Source organism: Nerophis ophidion, unplaced genomic scaffold (assembly GCF_033978795.1).
Source record: "Nerophis ophidion isolate RoL-2023_Sa unplaced genomic scaffold, RoL_Noph_v1.0 HiC_scaffold_56, whole genome shotgun sequence".
NCBI classification, from domain to species: domain Eukaryota; kingdom Metazoa; phylum Chordata; class Actinopteri; order Syngnathiformes; family Syngnathidae; genus Nerophis; species Nerophis ophidion.
In genome coordinates, this window is record NW_026906978.1 from 134623 (window position 1) to 157500 (window position 22878).

At 41.8% G+C, this 22878-nt stretch overlaps 2 protein-coding genes across 2 annotated transcripts in view; both read right to left on the reverse strand.

Moving 5' to 3' along the window:
- The window catches only part of LOC133546986 (gastrula zinc finger protein XlCGF8.2DB-like), a 119001-nt gene that overhangs the window by 11299 nt on the left and 84824 nt on the right, over positions 1-22878 (reverse strand). The window lies entirely within an intron of this gene.
- Positions 16006-22878, reverse strand: part of LOC133546985 (zinc finger protein 180-like) — a 20420-nt gene continuing 13547 nt past the window's right edge. Inside the window, exon 3 of the mRNA XM_061892832.1 lies at positions 16006-17310. Within this exon, the coding sequence (XP_061748816.1) occupies positions 16148-17310 (1163 nt within the window). The 3' untranslated portion in view covers positions 16006-16147. The remainder of the gene's footprint in view (positions 17311-22878) is intronic.

The following is a 22878-nucleotide window of genomic DNA, read 5'->3' on the forward strand; positions in this document are numbered from 1 at the left end:
GTTCAAGTACCTAGAAGTCTTGTTCACGAGTGAGGGAAGAGTGGATCGTGAGATTGACAGGCGGATCGGTGCGGCGTCTTCAGTAATGCGGACGTTGTACCGGTCCATTGTGGTGAAGAAGGAGCTGAGCCGGAAGGTAAAGCTCTCAATTTACCGGTCGATCTACGTTCCCATCCTCACCTATGGTCATGAGCTTTGGGTCATGACCGAAAGGATAAGATCACGGGTACAAGCGGCCGAAATGAGTTTCCTCCGCCGTGTGGCGGGTCTCTCCCTTAGAGATAGGGTGAGAAGCTCTGTCATCCGGGAGGAGCTCAAAGTAAAGCCGCTGCTCCTCCACATCGAGAGGAGCCAGATGAGGTGGTTCGGGCATCTGGTCAGGATGCCACCCGAACGCCTCCCTAGGGATGTGTTTAGGGCACGTCCAGCTGGTAGGATGCCACGGGGAAGACCCAGGACACGTTGGGAAGACTATGTCTCCCGGCTGGCCTGGGAACGCCTCGGGATCCCCCGGGAAGAGCTAGACGAAGTGGCTGGAGATAGGGAAATCTGGGCTTCCCTGCTTAGGCTGCTGCCCCCGCGACCCGACCTCGGATAAACGGAAGATGATGGATGGATGGATGGATGGTTCCTAATTATGTTGTCCATGAGGACCGTGAAGATTCTGGACTAACGGCACAACTATTTGTATTTTTAATTCCAGCTGACTGACATAACTATGATACATTTTCACATTGAGTTCAGCAGCCGCTGCTACACATTACAATCAGCTTTGAATGATGACAAATAAGGAAGCAACTACGCGCAAAAGTTTGATGTGTGTGTTATTGAGAAGAAGATGACATTACTGCATTTCACCTTGCACTGCACACATAGTTGACTTCTTTAAATTTTCCTGAAGGAACTCTCCTGAAGGAATCAATGAAGTACTATCTATCTATCTATTTAAGACTTCAAATAAACAGCTGCTGATAAAAGACTTCCCTGCTTTAAAATGTTACAGAACATCATGTTGGAGGTGTTCAAACTCTGGTGCTAATAGAAATGCTATTTAAAATGCCTTTTTTCCAGGTTTTTATTTCCACAAATGACATGTAGTACCGACAAGAGTACTGATAAATACTGGTATCGATAAGGAATATTTATTAGGGTATCATATCAATAAATCTATAAATTTACAAACACTACTGAAGATACAAGCCAGATATCTTAAAAAAATAAAATCATTTTTTATTTGGATTTAGTTACTACTCCGCTGTCCAGCAATGTCTCAACACCGTTGAGAGATGAATTAATGTAGTTTATTTTTACTAATTAGCTATGTTTTGTTGATGTTAAACATCAGAATCAGACACATTTTATTAACCCCCGAGGGGAAATTAAAATGTTCAGCAGAATCCCATTCAAGGTCAGACAAACATTCTAGGGAGACAGAACAGCATCGCTGACGGGTCTGCCAACTTGCGGCGCCCCTTGCAAAAAAGGTGAGATAAATACAGGTAAACAAGTGGGGGCAATGAGAGAGAAAAAAAAAATCGGTCTAAGCCTGGGCCCCTGGAGAGGGGGTCCAGACTGAGGCCAAGGGAAGAAAACAACTTATTGCCATAGCACACATTCCTCTTTCATGTGTGGAAGAGGGAAACTTCAAAGAAGACAAAGAACATTAAAAGAGCAGAGCTGATGCAACCAGCCACTTCTACATACATACATGAATAAAAAGTAAAAGAAACATATACACTGTGGTGGCTTTTGTGGTGTCCCACGCCATCGTCTGCTGGGGTGAAGGGAGCTTGGCCAGAGACGGGAGCAGACCCAACAAAGCAACCAAGAGAGCCGACTCCACTCTTGGCCGCCAAACCAAGTCTCGGCCAGTGTCCAGTCCGCATGGATGAGTGAGGATACGTCCAAAGAGACCGAGGTGTCCGATACCTGCTCATTCAGCCAAGACACTGTGAAGCTTTTCCGTCCCGGCGCTCAGTGCTAGCTCCGCAGTCCTGTCTCTTCATCTGCATCTCCTCCAGTCTCTCCAAACGGACTCTGGTGTGGCAGAAACCCAGCAGCTGGTCTCCATGGCCAAAAGGCTCTCAGGAGGCAGATCCAGAAGTTCACAAAAAAGCACCGCAGAAGTCACGAAAGTGCCACCCCTTGTCACACAGTCCCAAAAGGTCCGGACCAAAAGGCAAAAAAAAAAAATATATATATATATATATATGTATATATATAAACATAAAAAGAAGAAGGAAACACAAAAGGATGACACAAGAGCACAGAGTTCCTGCCAACAGCAGCCACTACAGGGTCACCATCTTGGGGGAAAAAAATAAAAAAAATTGCAGCATACCAGCTACAACAACACACAAATCATAAAAGTTTCCTAAAGGAAAATGTTCATATTTAAATAAGTAGAGTAAATAAATCATAAACAGGATTTTACAGTTTAAATGCAAATGTTGATGCTCCTCTTAGACACTGTTCTTTGTTCTCTTTCGGGTGTACAAGCAGCTGTCTTGTTTGCATGTAAGTGTTTTACTGCTGTGTTTATTTTTTTCATGAGTTTTTGTATTGCTTCGCTGATGTACCGTATGGTTTTGACATCTTGAAAGTCAACGTGGGGACTGATGAGATCCTCAGAGACAGAACAGCGGCAAACAGCTTCCCGCCAAGAAAAAGAAGAGGGCCAAGAAAAAAGTGTCGGCCGCCAAGGGCAAGAAGAGCGACGCCCAAGCAGGACGCTCCTCGTCCAGCCCCAAGAAGTCCAGAGCGGGGAGCAAGTCCAAGGCCATCGTCATGGACTCCAGCACAGACGACGAGAAGCATGGCGAGGAAGAGAAGGTGACGGCGAGGGACAAGTGGTCGGAAAAAGAGGAAGAGTCGTCGAAAAAAGAGTTGAAAACTTACCTGCAGGACTAAGTGTGCACTTGGATCTTCAATCCGCCAAACTCTTCCCACATGGGAGGAGTGTGGGAAAGACTAATTGGCATCACGCGCCGTATCCTGGATGCATTGCTCCTTAAGGAGGGAGGCTCTCACCTTTCTCATGAGGTGCTCACCACTCTCATGGCTGAGGTCATGGCAATTATAAACGCAAGACCTCTCATTCCAGTTTCAACTAAACCAGAGATGCCAGCAATACTAACACCTGCAACCTTGCTGACACTGAAGAGAGACGTCATATCTGCACCGCCAGGAGACTTCAACGTGAAAGACATCCACTCACAACAATGGCGGCAAGTCCAATCTCTCTCTGATAGATTCTGGAAGCGATGGAAACAAGAATACCTGTCAACCATACAAACTAGGAGAAAATGGTATGCAGAAAGGCCTAACCTGCAAATTGGAGACCTGGTACTACTGAAAGACGGCCAGGTGAGAAGAAATGAATGGCCCACTGGACTCATCGTCAAGTCTATCAACAGCCATGACAACAAAGTAAGAAAAGTAGATGTTAAGATCATCCGACAAGGTACTCCAATAATCTACACTAGACCTGTTTCAGAGGTTGTGTTGCTCCTTCGTAAAGAGACTGTATAGTGGTATAAAACATTATACCAAGCGGGGAGTGTTATGCCCGTTTGATTGTGGACTATTACTGACACCTTGTGGCGATGGGAAATGCTGCGCGTCATTAGTTTGGGCACTTCCGGTTTACTTTGGGCACTTCCGGTTTACGATGTTTGTCTAGTTCATAAACAATAAGAAGTAGTCGAGTTGTGTTAACTCTTACAAGCCTTGGAAAAGATAAGTCTGTAAGTAAACTGTTTAACTTGTTTTTGTAACTCAATACTAAGGTGGAAAGTTGCTAAGTTTGATAGTAAGATGTGTATTGAAAAACGATTTTTGGGCACTAATTTAATGAATGTCTGAGGATTTAAAATGGCTGCTGGTCGCATATTTCCACCATCGAAATAGTTTCAACACTCAGCAGTATTTGTGTGAAGCTAATGTTTAGATATTGTGCATAACATTTCAGTATGTTAATTGAATCATATAGCTTATACATTGTCATTGTGTGTATTTCAGTTTTACAATAATAAAAAATAAAAGTTAATAAATAAAAAGAAAAGTTCTTCTTCAATTTCGTTTTCGCTATCTGCCTCCATACTCCAACCATCCCTTTCAATACATGCGTAATCTGTTGAATCGCTTAAGCCGCTGAAATCCGAGGCTGAATCCGAGCTAATGTCGCTATATCTTGCTGTGGTAACCGCCATGTTGTTTGTATTGGCATCGCTATGTGACGTCACAGGAAAATGAACAGTGGCTTCGCACATAGCCAAAATCAAGCACTTTAAAGGTTTTTTTAGGGATATTACAGGACGGGTAAAATTTTGAAAAAAACTTCGAAAAATAAAATAAGCCACTGGGAACTGTTTTTTATTGGTTTTAACCCTTCTGAAATTGTGATAATGTTCCCCTTTAAGAAAGTCAGTGATTTCACTATAAAAGTGGGTGACATCGTTATCACCAGGAAAGATGAGATCACCTACCTACGTTCCATTCTAGAAGCTAATCTTTCCTGTGATAAAATGGCAACCAAGGTAATCAAAAAGGTCAACCAAAGAACGAGATTCCTCTACAGAATCTCCTCTCTGGTCAACAAAAGCACCTTGAAGATTCTAGCGGGAACTCTCATTCAACCCTTTTTCGATTACGCTTGCTCCTCCTGGTACTCCAGCACCTCCAAAACCCTCAAATCTAGACTCCAAACATCCCAGAATAAGCTAGTCCGGTTACTTTTAGACCTCCACCCCAGATCACACCTCACTCCAACCCACTTCTCCAAAGTGGGCTGGCTCAGGGTGGAGGACAGAGTAAAACAACTTGCACTGAGCCTAGTCTATAAAATCCGCGACACCTCCCTGATACCGAAGTACATGTCCAACTACTTCCTGACCGCCATAACCACAACACCAGGGGGAGCTCCACAAACCACGTTAAACCCAGATTCCGATCTAACAAAGGTCTTAACTCATTCTCTTTCTATGCCACATCAATGTGGAATGCACTCCCAACAGGTGTAAAAGTAAGTGCATCTCTATATTCCTTCAAAACCGCTCTAAAACAACACCTCCAGGCAACTTCAACCCTTTACTAATAATCTCCTCCATTTACATCCCATCTCCCCGGATTATAAATAACCTAATGTAAATAATCAAATGTTCTTCTAATGTATATACTTGTTCTTATGCTATCTGAACTCACTATGTTCTCTGCTGGCTGTACATATCCTACTGTAAGACCTACACTGTTTCAATGTCCACATTTCTCTGTTGATGCAATTGTTGATGACTGAAGTACTGATATCAACCAAAGCTCCTCATCCCACCCCCGGATTGTAAATAATGTAAATAATTCAATGTATATACTATGATGATTAACATGTGTGATGACTGTATTATGCTGATAGTATATATTTGTACCATGAATTGATTAACGTGGACCCTGACTAAACAAGTTGAAAAACTTAATGGTGATGTTACCATTTAGTGGTCAATTGTACGGAATATGTACTGAACTGTGCAATCTACTAATACAAGTATCAATCAATCAAGCAATCAAATTCAGAAAATAAAGACTTATACTGTGATTGAAAACAAATGTATTTAAGGAGTGTAAGATTGTCATTTAGGTCCCCTGTGGACGACTGAGGGAGTGCCTGCTCTAAAAAAAATTCTTAATCCCCACTATGTTCTGGGGACGTAAGAGGGCTGACGTCACCAGATCAGATTTCTACTATTGACTCCGGGGGAGTCAATAGTAGAAAAACAAAAAGGATTACCAGGCATGTATGGTGAGTCCTGGACGAGATGAAAGTGGCTGTGTCTGTGAAGGGTTGACGGTGGAGTTAGCTACGCGACGCCCTTCGCCGCGGCTTCCGCCTCTGCCGATGCGTGCGAGGGGGTGAGACGGGGTGTTGCTGGACCCAGTGGAGTCAAGCGGGACTTGGAGACCTCCAAGCCCCAAGATCATCTCGACATCCGGCGCGCCGCGGAATGTCCCAGCCTGCATTGCTTAGGCTAACGTCCACGTTATCCTGTCGAATTCTTCGACTTCCGCTGCGAGAGAAGCTTCATTAACTCGGACTTTACTGTGACGTCATGCTGGCATCGTGGTGAAAAGTTGTTCTCTCGTGGGTGCAGTGGAGGATGGAACACAGCGTGAGGATAAGGATAATGATTTATTATACACTACAAAAACAATTTTTGAACAAAAAACACTTGCATTAGGCACTAAAGACAAAACAAACAAAACTAACGTGGAAGATAAAAGGAACAAAAAGCGCTAGTATATAAACTAGGGACAAGCAAACAAACAAAATAGCATGGAAGCTAATCGTATAACAAAAAGTCTTTTACCACAATCGGGAAATGCGACGTCATCTGTTGCGTGTAGCAAACTAAAGTCCGAGAACAAAAGGCAAACAAAGACAGGCATATATAGGGGCAGAAATAATCAACAGTCCGGGGTCTTGTTGTCGTATTTTACGCTTCATAATGCGGCACACATTTTCCATGGGAGACATGTCTGGACTGCAGCCGGGCCAGGAAAGTACCCGCACTCTTCTACTACGAAGCCACGCTGTTGTAACACGTGGCTTGGCATTGTTTTGCTGAAATAAGCAGAGACGTCCATGTTAACGTTGCTTGGATGACAACATATGTTGCTCCAAAACCTGAATGGACCATTCAGCATTAATGGTGCCTTCACAGATGTGTAAGTTACCCATGCCTTGGGCACTAATACACCCCCATACCATCACACATGTGTAAGTTACCCATGCCTTGGGCACTAATACACCCCCATACCATCACACATGTGTAAGTTACCCATGCCTTGGACACTAATACACCCCCATACCATCACACATGTGTAAGTTACCCATGCCTTGGACACTAATACACCCCCATACCATCACACATGTGTAAGTTACCCATGCCTTGGGCACTAATACACCCCCATACCATCACACATGTGTAAGTTACCCATGCCTTGGGCACTAATACACCCCCATACCATCACACATGTGTAAGTTACCCATGCCTTGGGCACAAATACACCCCCATACCATCACAGATGTGTAAGTTACCCATGCCTTGGACACTAATACACCCCCATACCATCACACATGTGTAAGTTACCCATGCCTTGGGCACTAATACACCCCCATACCATCACACATGTGTAAGTTACCCATGTCTTGGGCACTAATACACCCCCATACCATCACACATGTGTAAGTTACCCATGCCTTGGACACTAATACACCCTCATACCATCACACATGTGTAAGTTACCCATGCCTTGGACACTAATACACCCCCATACCATCACACATGTGTAAGTTACCCATGTCTTGGGCACTAATACACCCCCATACCATCACACATGTGTAAGTTACCCATGTCTTGTTCACTAATACACCCCCATACCATCACACATGTGTAAGTTACCCATGCCTTGGGCACTAATACACCCCCATACCATCACACATGTGTAAGTTACCCATGCCTTGGACACTAATACACCCCCATACCATCACACATGTGTAAGTTACCCATGCCTTGGGCACTAATACACCCCCATACCATCACACATGTGTAAGTTACCCATGCCTTGGGCACTAATACACCCCCATACCATCACACATGTGTAAGTTACCCATGCCTTGGGCACAAATACACCCCCATACCATCACAGATGTGTAAGTTACCCATGCCTTGGACACTAATACACCCCCATACCATCACACATGTGTAAGTTACCCATGCCTTGGGCACTAATACACCCCCATACCATCACACATGTGTAAGTTACCCATGTCTTGGGCACTAATACACCCCCATACCATCACACATGTGTAAGTTACCCATGCCTTGGACACTAATACACCCTCATACCATCACACATGTGTAAGTTACCCATGCCTTGGACACTAATACACCCCCATACCATCACACATGTGTAAGTTACCCATGTCTTGGGCACTAATACACCCCCATACCATCACACATGTGTAAGTTACCCATGTCTTGTTCACTAATACACCCCCATACCATCACAGATGTGTAAGTTACCCATGCCTTGGACACTAATACACCCTCATACCATCACACATGTGTAAGTTACCCATGCCTTGGGCACTAATACACCCCCATACCATCACACATGTGTAAGTTACCCATGCCTTGGACACTAATACACCCCCATACCATCACACATGTGTAAGTTACCCATGCCTTGGGCACTAATACACCCCCATACCATCACACATGCTAGCTTTTGAACTGTGCGCCTATAACAATCCGGATGATTATTTTCCTCTTTGTTCCGGAGGACACCATATCCACAGTTTCCAAATATAATGTAAAATGTGGACTCGTCAGACCACAGAACACTTTTCCACTTTGCATCAGTCCAACTTAGATGAGCTCGGGCCCAGCCAAGCCGGCGGCGTTCCTGTGTGTTGATAAATGGCTTTTGCTCTGCATAGTAGAGTTTTAACTTGCACTTACAGATGTAGCGACCAACTGTAGTTACTAACAGTGGTCTTATGAAGCGTTCCTGAGCCCATCTGGTGATATCCTTCACACACTGATGTCGGTTTTTGATGCAGTACCACCTGAGGGATCAAAGGTCTGTGATGTCATTGCTTACGTGCAGTGATTTCTCCAGATTCTCTGAACCTTTTGACGATTTTACGGACCGTAGATGGGAAAATCCCTGAATTCCTTTCAATAGCTCGTTAAGAAATGTTGTTCGACAATTTCCTTACAAATTGTTGACCCTCGCCCCATCCTTGTTAGTGAATTACTTAGCATTTCATGGAAGCTGCTTTTATACCCAATCATGGCACCCACCTGTTCCCAATTAGCCTGCACACCCGTGGGATGTTCCAAATAAGTGTTTGATGAGCATTCCTCAACTTTATCAGTATTTATTACCACCTTTCCCAACTACTTTGTTACGTGTTGCTTGCATCAAATTCTAAAGGTAATGATTATTTGCAAAAAAAAAAAAAAATGTTTATCAGTTTGAACATCAAATATGTTGTCTTTGTAGCATATTCAACTGAATATGGCTTGAAAATAATTTGCAAATCATTGTATTCTGTTTATATTTACATCTAACACAATTTCCCAACTCATATGGAAACAGGGTTTGTAGAATTAGCTTTCATCATCTTAGAGGTGAGAAAACAGTTCAGTATGTCAATATAGCAGCATAAGCTAGTTACTTCTGTGATCAATGCGCCGCTAAAAGTAGGTCCTTAATATTAGCGCTTATAATAACAATATCATTAATACTTGGTTAATATTCAGGTCACAAAATGTAAAATGAGTATTGTTGGCAATTTTTTGGGATGGTTATTTGGAGGACTTTGTGGGTCTAATAGAGGAGCTCCCATTGACTCCAATGTTAGCTGATTTTTTGCTCATGATTATTTAATAATTCAAATTCATAATAGTTTGAAACAAATGTCTTACATAAGGATTGTGAATGAAAGGTAACATTTTTAAAAAAGTGCAGTTTCCTTTGAATTTGTCAGATAAGTAAACAGCCCTTCAAATTAAAGATGTAAAACAATTGAGGTTGTTTATAGATATTATCCACTATGAAGTTACAGTCAAACTAAGCACACAAGGGAAAGTACATTCATATACACATGAAGTACACACGTGTAAGAATCATGTTAACCACCAAAATATTGACTCGTTCTCCTAAAGCCAATATCGAGTATCCTTTGGTGAGCTGACCGTATCGTCACACCCTTAGTTAAAAACACACCATCCCCATGACATGACACTTCCACGTGATGTAGAACAGTAGTCCCACATTTTAAACATACACACACATCTGAAGAATATTAAAATTAAATATATTTGGTGGGCCAAACAAAATGACTCGACGAACCAATGTTTGGTATGGGCGATATGACCTCAAATCTATATCCTAACAACAATATGTCACAATATATAATTTGATATATGATTGAGAATAGAATAATTTCAAAATAGGTACACAAGCTCCTAATTTGGCAGCTGACATATGCAGTAACATATTGTTCGTTTCTAATAGTATTATTTTGTCAAAACAGTTATTAATAATGTACTTGTTTATTTACTGTTATATCTGGTTACTTTATTTGAGAAAATAATACTGGAAATGTAATATTTTACTGCATATTTCAGCAACTAAATTAGGAGCCTGTGTAGCCTGTTTTAAAATGGTTCTATCAGTAATTCTAAATGAAATACTGTATCGCAAAATCAATTTTAAACCATATCGTTCATCCATAGTAAAAAGTCCTGTCGTCCTGGTTTTTGTTTCTTTTCCTGTGAATAATGTTGTAAAGAGCAGCGTGTTTGTGCGTCACTGAGATTTCAAGACAGTTCATACGATAACTTGTTTTTCCTAAGTGCATGTAAAAGTACTGAATGCATTGTGTGACTGAGCAGAGATGCTGTGTTTGTCTTGCAGACGTCTGTGAAGAACATCTTCACCCTCAGCAACAGAAGTGGAGCTTCAGGATGCGGACAGAGGAGCCACAGCCCTCCCACATTAAGAAGGAAGAGGAATACCCACTGATACCCCATTTTAAAAAGGAAGAGGAGGACCCACTGACACCCCATTTTAAAAAGGAAGTGGTGGATCCACTGACCCCTCACTCCAAGGAGGAAGAGGAGGACCCAGTGACCCCTTACATTAGAGAGGAAGAGGAGGAAGAGGGCATCAGTCAGCCTAAATGGTTGGAGGAGTTCCCAGTGACTGGTGTCCCTGTGAAGAGTGAAGATGATGAGGTGAAAGGTGAAAGTGAGGAGAGGGGAGGGGGGGAGCCTCCAAGCAGCAGCTCAACACAACACATGACAACAGAAGCTGATGGAGACCACTGTGGAGGATCACAAGCAGACAAGCTCTTAGCTCCACTATCAGATAGTGAGGACACAACGTCACACTCTCCTGACACTGATGATGAAGACTCTAAAGATGATAAGACATGTCACACTGACAACACTCACTTCACATCTTCTCTCTGTCACAAAACTTTTAAATACCATTGTCGTCTGAAATCACACATGAGAACACACACTGGAGAAAAACCTTTTACTTGTTCAATCTGTAGTAAAGGTTTTGTAAAAAGTAGCTATTTGAAAGTACACATGAGAACACACACTGGAGAAAGACCTTTTTTATGTTCAATCTGTGGGAAAGTTTTTATTCAAAGGTACTATTTAAAATCACACATGAGTACACACACTGGAGGAAAACATTGTTCCTGCTCAGAATTTGGTAAAAATTATACTCAAAGCCATAATTTGAAAACACACATGAGAATAGACACTGGAGAAAAACCTTTTTCATGTTCAATCTGTGGTAAAAATTTTACTCGAAGGCAAAATTTTAAAACACACATGACAATACACACTGGAGAAAAACCTTTTTCATGTTCAATTTGTGTCAAAAATTTTACTCAAAGGCAATCTTTGAAAGTACATATGAGATTACACAATGGAGAAAAAAAATGTTTCCTGCTCAGACTGTGGTAAAAGTATCGTACTAAATCAAAGTTTAAAAGTACATATGAGAACACACACTGGAGTAAAACGTTTTTCATGTTCAATCTGTGGTAAAAATTTTACTCGAAGGCAACATTTTAAAACACACATGACAATACACACTGGAGAAAAAACCTTTTTCATGTTCAATTTGTGTTAAAAATTTTACTCAAAGGCAATCTTTGAAAGTACATATGAGATTACCACTGGAGAAAATAAAATTTCCTGCTCAGAATGTGGTAAAAGTTTTGTAATAAATCAAGGTTTATAAGTACATTTGAGAACACACACTGGAGAAAAACCTTTTTCATGTTCAATATGCGGTAAAGATTTTACTCAAAAGAAGCATTTCAAAGCACACATGACACTACACACTGGAGAAAAACCTTTTTCATGTTCAATCTTTGGTAAAAAATCTATTCGAAGGCAACATTTAAAAACACACATGAGAATACACACTGGAGAAAAACCTTGTTCCTTCTCATAATGTGGTAAAAGTTTTGTCATAAGACAAAGTTTAAAAGTGAAAATGAGAACACACGCTGGTGAAAAACCTTTCATATGTTCAGTATGTTGTAAAAGTTATATAGAAGGACGACACTTAAAATTACACATGATATAGCAGTCTGGTGAAAAACCATACTCCTGTTCAATCTGCAACAGAAGCTTTAGTGAACGATCAAGCCTTGTAGCACACATGAGAAGACACCCAGGAGAGAAAGTGTTGAGTTGCAGTGTGTGTGGTGAAAGATTGTCTTCTAAGTACCAGTGTAAGAAACACAAGTGTGCTGGTGAGAACAGCAGCAGCAAATGAAACTGCAGGATTTGAAATAAACTGTCCAGACTTTCATTTTGACTTTCTAACAACATCAGCACATATAACATGTGTGACATTGTTGTTTGTCTAACACAATCTTGTTAATATGATTCTAACATTTATAGATTAGACACTTCAGATTAGTGTGTTTATTACAGTCAAGCACATGAGTTAATACACACATTTGTGTACTTTGAAATGAACACAACAATTTGACTGAAAGGGTGAGAATAAACAGTACATACAATTATGTTACATGCAATAAACATTGTATGTGTAAATATCCATAATTTACCTCTATACTTATTCATAATAGTGTTTTATATGTTTTTTGAAAAATGACGTGTTACATATTTTATTTTGTAATTGTAGATGATTCCATAGATGAACTCCTTTATATGATGTACATATTTGTTTTACATGTGTTCATACCTTTGCTTTTGAGTACACATAAATCCCTCTTAGTTCATATTTACTGGTTCACATCTGAAACATCTTCTGGACCACTTCTGGAAGCATATTATTATTTACTTTATACATCATACGAACAGTTGTCTTTTATACAAGATCTTTTACTTTTAAAATGTGTGACTTTATGAATCATTTGTTGGGTCTCTATAATCCATTCTATTAGTTGTCTTTATTACTCTCTTTTGTAATATGATGATTGTTTTGTGATTGTTTTATATGTATGTCCCCAGACTTTTATGCAATAAACAATGTATGCTTCAACTGAAGTTGGGTACAATAATTCTAGTTAATATTTGTACGTATTTTATTCTCTTTAGTATTGCACTCCATTGTTTTATTGTTTTCTTTATATGACTTACATGTAGTGTCCAGCTTACTTCATCATCTATATTAACTCAGAAAAATGCGATTACCTTAATTCCTTTAATTTCAATATTATCCATCATAATTTGTGGTTTACATTTTTACAATCTTCAAATATGATGTATTTAGTTTTATTGAAGTTTAGTGACGGTTTATTGATGTGCAGCCATCTTTTTATGGTTAAGTTCTCTATGGATAAAATAAAATGAGAGTTAAATCAAGCGGTAATGAAGATTATTATATACATAATTACACTCAGTAGTGACAATTAGACACTTTCATCCTGTTCATTTGAGCAAAGAAAAAGAGTAAAGTGTAATATTCTAAACAATAGAAGAATGTTAATATCAGCAGTCAATATTCCAACATTGTGAAGCTGAGCTATGGTAAAAAACATATTCAGCATTGAAGGCTTTATGAGAGTGATGTAATGATCAGAATCAGAAATACTTTATTAATCCCCACAGGGAATTTAAATTGTCAGCACTGTTATGACCATGTGTATATTAAATGTAATATTATATGAATACAATAATAAAATGGTACGTTTGGGGGATGTGTAATATTTTTGTATGAACATCCTGAATGTTTTCATGCTAGAATAGTTTTAATTAGTAGAGAGTGAAACAAATGAGGCAGTAATGATAATAATGGTTTGTTTTAAGCCTGTTTATGAATAATTAAAGATAATTAAGATACCAAAATGTAGCTTACATCCTCAGTGAGCTGAACTCCAGCAGTAAAGATGAGAGAAATAATGTGGAAAGGTCAGAAGTCAAATGTTTCTTCAGGTAATACATGGAGCCTCTGCTGCCACCCAGCGGCCGTTGGAAAGAATGCATACATTTTGTTTTGACCTCCTTAAAGCTGCTTTTTACTTTCTGTCCTGTTTGTGTCCAAGTCTGTAGTGTGGGCCATAGGACAGAAGGAAGACATTTTGTTAATAGACTGTGGAGGGCAGCAATACACCTAAGATGTTCTACTAGTCTGCTGGAAATAGAAAGGAGGAGAAAGCAAGATGGCGTTTGATGGAGAAAGTCTAAACGTGGGCATTATTGTTCTGTATTTTTAATCAGTGCATACATGTGCACATATATGTCCTTTAATGGAGTAAACATCAAAAATAATTGTTTGTATCTGAATGCACTTTGTATTTAACACCACCATTCTTAATGTAAGAATGTGGGTGTTGTTGAGAAGATGATGCAGGTGTTCTGTCCAATTTAGCTAACTGTAAAAATGTGTTACTTAATCTAGTTTATTAGTAAAATAAATTGTTTTCCTATATTATATTCTCCTCACTTTATCCAGACAGTCATTAGGACAAAAGACCCTGGGAGGAATTTGCCCTTTAAAAAGGGAAACCTATTCACTGTGGCAGGACAGCATCAAGATGAATTGATCACATTTGTATAATCGGCTACGAGGCATTTTATTCTCATTGTACAGCACTTATCTTTGGGCTGATACTGATACTGATACTGATACTGTGTTGACCAGTTTGATGATTGAATGTCCAGTACTGTAGAAATGTGTTTGGATATGACAATCCCTTTATTCCAAGCTATCAAAATGAAATGAAAAGTAGGTTCTAGAACATTATGTATGCTGACCTTGGCTTGAATGGCACATTGTCACAGCAGTGAGACCTGACCACACACCACACCACACGCTCCAAAACTGTTTGTCCTCCATGCAATCACCCCCCAGTGTTCCCAGCTGAACACAATTAAAGGAGGCTACCATGGCAACCGCACCATAGCAACAGTCCCATCCCTGTCGACACTTCCTGGTTCTCAACAGGAAGTGGGCGGAGCAATCTGCAGAAAGGGAAATTCAGCATGAACTGAAGCCAGCAATCAATCAGAGAAAACTAAATAAAAACAATATAAGCAAATAAGGAAATTTGGCTCCAACAGTCAGTTTTCGTCTTTTGGTGCAGTTGACCTTGTTCTTACAATTCTCCTTCCTCCTAGAGTTCCTGTGTTGCCTTTGTGGGCGGAGTTGTGGGACGTGCACAGCTGCTTCCAATTGAGCCTGGTGCTACTTAAGCAGCACCTTGACAGCTGGATGGCACTCGGTGAATCCGCTCCACGCCAGTTGATTACATGCTTTGAGTATTTTGCTACCTTGGCCATTCCCAGTGCCATCCATCTTGGTGTTGTTTTGTAGTGTGCACGTCTTGTAACTCCAAACCAAGTTGACTTTATTTGTGTATAGAAGTAGCTTTTGTTATTTTTTCCAAAATGCACATTTAGTCTTCTCTTTTTCGCACCATCGTTTTTTGTTTCCTACTGTTTGGATTGTTTTTGTGAGTAGATTTCCGCAGTAAAAGAAGTGTGAACAGCACTCTGACAGAAGGAGTTCCTCCAAAACGCAACACCCTTTGGCGGACAAGTATGTGATTAAATGCTATACATATAAAATGAAAGAGACAAGTGGTAGAACAAATGGATGGATGTACAGTAAAGCTCTGTGGGATGATGTACATAATTAACTTTTCCCAAACATTCCAAACATTCCCATGTTTTCTGAAATTGATAATGTTTGAGGAATTCTAAAAAAGGGGGATAAATCATGAACAACTTTAAAAAACACTTGTCATGTGTAGTACTTGACTGAAAAAAGGTAATAATCTAAAATATCTCATCTATAAATCTTAGAAACTATGTGCTGATGTTTTTAGAAGGTCAAAGTTAAAGTCTGGACAGTTTATTTCAAATCCTGCAGTTTCATTTGCTGCTGCTGTTCTCACCAGCACACTTGTGTTTCTTACACTGCTACTTAGAAGACAATCTTTCACCACACACACTGCAACTCAACACTTTCTCTCCTGGGTGTCTTCTCATGTGTCTTTTCAAATGCTGACTTTGTAAAAAACTTTTACAACATACTGAACATGTAAAAGGTTTTTCTCCAGTGTGTGTTCTCACGTGTTCTTTCAAATAGTGCCGTTGCGCAAAATATTTACTGCAGATTGAACAGGAAAAGGTTTTTCTCCAGTGTGTATTCTCATGTGCTTTTTGAAATTTTCCCTTCGAGTAAAATCTTTACCGCAGATTGAACATGAAAAAGGTTTTTCTCCAGTGTGTGTTCTCATGTGTACTTTCAAATGTGGCCTCTGAGTAAAATCTTTACCACAGATAGAACATGAAAAAGGTTTTTCTCCAGTGTGTGTTCTCATGTGTACTTTTAAATCTGGCCTCCGAGTAAAATGTTTACCGCAGTTTGAACATGAAAAAGGTTTTTCACCAGTGTGTGTTCTCATGTGTCTTTTCAATTGTTGACTTTCTCTAAAACCTTTACCACAGATTGAACAGGAAAAAGGTTTTTCACTGGTGTGTGTTCTCATGTGTACCTTCAAATTGATACTTTGTGTAAAACCTTTACTACAGAGTGAACAAGAAAAAGGTTTTTCTCTAGTGTGTGTTCTAATATGTATTTTCAAACTCTGACTTTGTGTAAAACCTTTACCACAGGTTGAACAGGAAAAACGTTTTTCACAAGTGTGTGTTCTCATGTGTACTTTCAAATTGATACTTTGTGTAAAACCTTTACCACAGATTGAACAAGAGAAAGGTTTTTCTCCAGTGTGTGTTCTCATGTGTGTTTTCAGACGACAATGGTATTTAAAGGTTTTGTGACAGTGAGAACAAGTGAAGTGAGTGTTGTCAGTGTGACATGTCTTATCATCTTTAGAGTCTTCATCATCAGTGTCAGGAGAGTGTGACGTTGTGTCCTCACTATCTGATAGTGGAGCTAAGAGCTTGTCTGCTTGTGATCCTCCACAGTGGTCTCCATCAGCTTCTGTTGTCATGTGTTGTGTTGAGCTGCTGCTTGGAGGCTCCCCCCCTCCCCTCTCCTCACTTTCACCTTTCACCTCATCATCTTCACTCTTCACCGATTTCTCTTTTAAAAGAGGTATCAGTGGGTCCTCCTCTTCCTCTTTAAAATGGGGTGTTAGTTGGTCTTCCTCTTCCTCTTTAAAATGGGGTATCAGTGGGTATTCCTTTTCCTTCTTAATGTGGGAGGGCTGTGGCTCCTCCGTCCGCATCCTGAAGCTCCACTTCTGTTGCTGAGGGTGAAGATGTTCTTCACAGACGTCTGCAAGACAAACACAGCATCTCTGCTCAGTCACACAATGCATTCAGTACTTTTACATGCACTTAGGAAAAACAAGTTATCGTATGAACTGTCTTGAAATCTCAGTGACGCACAAACACGCTGCTCTTTACAACATTATTCACAGGAAAAGAAACAAAAACCAGGATGACAGGACTTTTTACTATGGATGAACGATATGGTTTAAAATTGATTTTGCGATAAATTATTTTATATAGAATTACTAATACAACTATTTTAAAACAGGCTCCTAATTTAGTTGGTGAAATATGCAGAAACATATTACATCATTTCCAGTATTATTTTCTCAAAAAAAGTAACCAGATATTAACAGTAAATAAACAAGTACATTATTAATAACTGTTTTGACAAAATAATACTATTAGAAACGAACAATATGTTACTGCATATGTCAGCTGCCAAATTAGGAGCTTTTGTACCTAGTTTTGAAATTATTCTATTCTCAATCATATATCAAATTATATATTGTGACATATTGTTGTTAGGATATAGATTTGAGGTCATATCGCTCATACCAAACATTGGTTCGTCGAGTCATTTTGTTTGGCCCACCAAATATATTTAATTTTAATATTCTTCAGATGTGTGTGTATGTTTAAAATGTGGGACTACTGTTCTACATCACGTGGAAGTGTCATGTCATGGGGATGGTGTGCTTTTAACTAAGGGTGTGACGATACGGTCAGCTCACCAAAGGATACTCGATATTGGATTTAGGAGAACGAGTCAATATTTTGGTGGTTAACATGATTCTTACACATGTGTGTACTTCATGTGTATATGAATGTACTTTCCCTTGTGTGCTTAGTTTTACTGTAACTTCATAGTGGATAATATCTATAAACAACCTCAATTGTTTTACATCTTTAATTTGAAGGACTGTTTACTTATCTGACAAATTCAAAGGAAACTGCACTTTTTAGAAATGTCACCTATCATTCACAATCCTTATGTAAGACATTTGTTTAAACTGTTATGAATTTTAATTAGTAATTAAACGTGAACAAAAATCAGCTAACATTGGAGTCAATGGGAGCTCCTCTATTAGACCCACAAAGTCCTCCAAAAAAATTGCCAAATATACTCCATTTACATTTTGTGACCCGAATATTAACCAAGTATTAGCGATATTGTTATTATAAGCGCTAACGTTAAGGACCTACTTTTAGCGGCGCATTGATCACAGAAGTAACTAGCTTATGCTGCTATATTGACATACTGAGCTGCTTTCTCGCCTCTAAGAGGGTGAAAGCTAATTCTACATTATAAATCATGCTTCTCACTTATGTAGTAGAAGGTTGTGGACATAAACCGAGAACTTGGTCAACTCTGACATCCAACTTAGACCTGGAGATGGCAAGAAAAACACGAAAATACGCTCTTTTGCACCCACCCTTTTTAACCCTTTGTGAGGATTAATTCTTCATCTAAATGGGAAGATATGAACATCCCATCAGTCGGCATCCCACTGAGAGCAGACATAGTATGCTTAAAATGAGCAAGATATGTAAATATGACATGTTATTAAGAATGTTACTACATTACATGTATACTTACAGTGTGTATTTAAATGTTGAAGCGGGTTTTAGGATGTTATTTAGAACACTTTATAGGCAGAATAGAGTGGCTGCCAATGACTCAATTGTTAGCTAACTTTTGCAAAGGTTTATTTTCTACTGAGGATGCATTAACCATCGCCCTGCTCAGTGGCCTTGTGGTTAGAGTGTCTGCCCTGAGACTGGAGAGTCGTGAGTTCAAATCCTTGCCGAGTGATACCAAAGACTATAAAAATGGGACCCATTGTCTCCTTGCTTGGCACTCAGCATCAAGGGTTGGGGGTTAAATCACCAAATGATTCCCGAGTGCGGCCTCCGCTGCCCTCACCTCCCAGGGGGTGAACTTGGGGATGGGTCAAATGTAGAGGATCATTTCACCACACCTAGTGCGTGACTACCGTTGGGAACTTAACTTTAACTTACATAGGGACTGTGAATGATTCCAAAAAGTGCAGTTCTTGAAATGAGAAAATAGAATAACAAGATATCATGTGAAGTGAAGTGAATTATATTTATATAGTGATTTTCTCTAGTGACTCAAAGCGCTTTACATAGTGAAACCCAATATCTAAGTTACATTTAAAACAATGTGGATGGCACTGGGAGCAGGTGGGTAAAGTGTCTTGCCCAAGGACACATTAGCAGTGACTAGAATGGCAGAAGCTGGGCTCGAACCTGGAACCCTAAAGTTGCTGGCACGGCTACTCTACGAACCGAGCTATACCGCCCCAAGTAGTGTATTTTTCGTATTATAAGTCGCTCCGGAGTACACGTCGCACCGGCCAAAAGTGCATAATCAAGAAGGGGAAAAAACGTCACACTGGAGTATAAGTCGCCTTTTTGGGGGGAAATTCATTTGATAAAATCCAACACCAAGAATAGACATTTGAAAGGCAATTTAAAATAAACAAAGAATAGTGAACAACAGGCTGAATAAGTGTACGTTATATGAGGCATGAATAACCAACTGAGAAGGTGCCTGCTATGTTAACCTAACATATTATGGTAAGAGTCATTCAAATAACTATAACATATAGAACATGCTATACCTTTACCAAACTATCTCTCACTTCTAATCAATAAATCCCCCCCCCGCCGAATTCTTATTGGTTGACGTGTGTGACAATTGCTGACATTTTCTTGATCTTTTCCGCGAATGATAAATAATGTAATTTGATATTCTATGGCCCGGAGGTGGGGCACGATGGCGAGCACCTGGTGGCCGGGCCTGTTCCCATGGGGCCCGGCCGGGCACAGCCCGAAGAGGCAACGTGGGTCACCCCTCCAATGGGCTCACCACCCATAGCAGGGGCCATAGAGGTCGGTTGCATTGTGAGCTGGGCGGAAGCCGAAGGCAGAGCACTTGGCGGTCCGATCCTAGGCTACAGAAGCTAGCTCTTGGGACGTGGAACGTCACCTCACTGGGGGAGAAAGAGCCTGAGCTAGTGCGCGAGGTAGAGAAGTTCCGGCTGGATATAGTCGGACTCACTTCGACGCACAGCAAGGGCTCTGGAACCACTTCTCTCGAGAGGGACTGGACCCTCTTCCACTCTGGCGTTGCCCGCAGTGAGAGGCAACGGGCTGGGGTGGCAATTCTTGTTGCCCCACGGCTCAAAGCCTGTACGTTTGAGTTCAACCCGGTGGACAAAAGGGTAGCCTCCCTCCGCCTTCGGGTGGGGGGACGGGTCCTGACTGTTGTTTTTGCTTACGCACCAGGCAGCAGTTCAGAGTACCCACCCGTTTTGGGTACACTCGAGGGAGTACTGGAAAGTGCACCCCCTGGTGATTCCCTTGTCCTACTGGGGGACTTCAACGCTCATGTTGGCAACGACAGTGAAACCTGGAGAGGCGTGATTGGGAAGAATGGTCGCCCGGATCTAAACCCGAGTGGTGTTTTGTTATTGGACTTTTGTGCTCGTCACAGTTTGTCCATAACAAACACCATGTTCAAACATAAGGGTGTCCATATGTGCACTTGGCACCAGGACACCCTAGGCCGCAGTTCCATGATCGACTTTGTAGTTGTGTCATCGGATTTGCGGCCTTATGTTTTGGACACTCGGGTGAAGAGAGGGGCGGAGCTTTCTACCGATCACCACCTGGTGGTGAGTTGGCTGCGATGGTGGGGGAGGATGCCGGACAGACCTGGGAGGCCCAAACGCAGTGTGAGGGTCTGCTGGGAACGTCTGGCAGAGTCTCCTGTCAGAGAAAGTTTCAATTCCCACCTCCGGAAGAACTTTGAACATGTCACGAGGGAGGTGCTGGACATTGAGTCCGAGTGGACCATGTTCCGCACCTCTATTGTCGAGGCGGCTGTTCGGAGCTGTGGCCGCAAGGTAGTTGGTGCCTGTCGGGGCGGCAATCCTAAAACCCCTTGGTGGACACCGGCGGTGAGGGATGCCGTCAAGCTGAAGAAGGAGTCCTATCGGGTCCTTTTGGCTCATAGGACTCCGGAGGCAGTGGACAGGTACCGACAGGCCAAGCGGTGTGCAGCTTCAGCGGTCGCGGAGGCAAAAACTCGGACATGGGAAGAGTTCGGGGAAGCCATGGAAAACGACTTCGAAGCGATTCTGGACCACCGTCCGCCGCCTCAGGAAGGGGAAGCAGTGCACTATCAACACCGTGTATGGTGCGGATGGTGTTCTGCTGACCTCAACTGCGGATGTTGTGGATGGGTGGAAGGAATACTTCGAAGACCTCCTCAATCCCACCAACACGTCTTCCTATGAGGAAGCAGTGCCTGGGGAATCTGTGGTGGACTCTCCTATTTCTGGGGCTGAGGTCGCTGAGGTAGTTAAAAAGCTCCTCGGTGGCAAGGCCCCAGGGGTGGATGAGACCCGCCCTGAGTTCCTTAAGGCTCTGGGGACTGTGGGGCTGTCTTGGTTGACAAGACTCTGCAGCGTCGCGTGGACATCGGGGGCGGTACCTTTGGATTGGCAGACCGAGGTGGTGGTCCCTCTCTTTAAGAAGGGGGACCGGAGGGTGTGTTCCAACTATCGTGGGATCACACTCCTCAGCATTCCCGGTAAGGTTTATTCAGGTGTACTGGAGAGGAGGCTACGCCGGATAGTCGAACCTCGGATTCAGGAGGAACAGTGTGGTTTTCGTCCTGGTCGTGGAACTGTGGACCAGCTCTATACTCTCGGCAGGGTTCTTGAGGGTGCATGGGAGTTTGCCCAACCAGTCTACATGTGCTTTGTGGACTTGGAGAAGGCATTCGACCGTGTCCCTCGGGAAGCCCTGTGGGGAGTGCTCAGAGAGTATGGGGTATCGGACTGTCTTATTGTGGCGGTCCACTCCCTGTACGAACAGTGCCAGAGCTTGGTCCACATTGCCGGCAGTAAGTCGGACACGTTTCCAGTGAGGGTTGGACTCCGCCAAGGCTGTCCTTTGTCACCGATTCTGTTCATAACTTTTATGGACAGAATTTCTAGGCGCAGTCAAGGTGTTGAGGAGTTCCGGTTTGGTGACCGCGGGATTAGGTCTCTGCTTTTTGCAGATGATGTGGTCCTGATGGCTCCATCTGACCGGGATCTTCAGCTCTCGCTGGATCGGTTCGCAGCAGAGTGTGAAGCGACCGGAATGAGAATCAGCACCTCCAAGTCCGAGTCCATGGTTCTCGCCCGGAAAAGGGTGGAATGCCATCCCCGGGTTGGGGAGGAGACCCTGCCCCAAGTGGAGGAGTTCAAGTACGTAGGAGTCTTGTTCACGAGTGAGGGAAGAGTGGATCGTGAGATCGACAGGCGGATCGGTGCGGCGTCTTCAGTAATGCAGACGTTGTATCGATCCGTTGTGGTGAAAAAGGAGCTGAGCCGGAAGGCAAAGCTCTCAATTTACCGGTCGATATACGTTCCCATCCTCACCTATGGTCATGAGCTTTGAGTCATGACCGAAAGGATAAGATCACGGGTACAAGCGGCCCAAATGAGTTTCCTCCGCCGTGTGGCGGGGCTCTCCCTTAGAGATAGGGTGA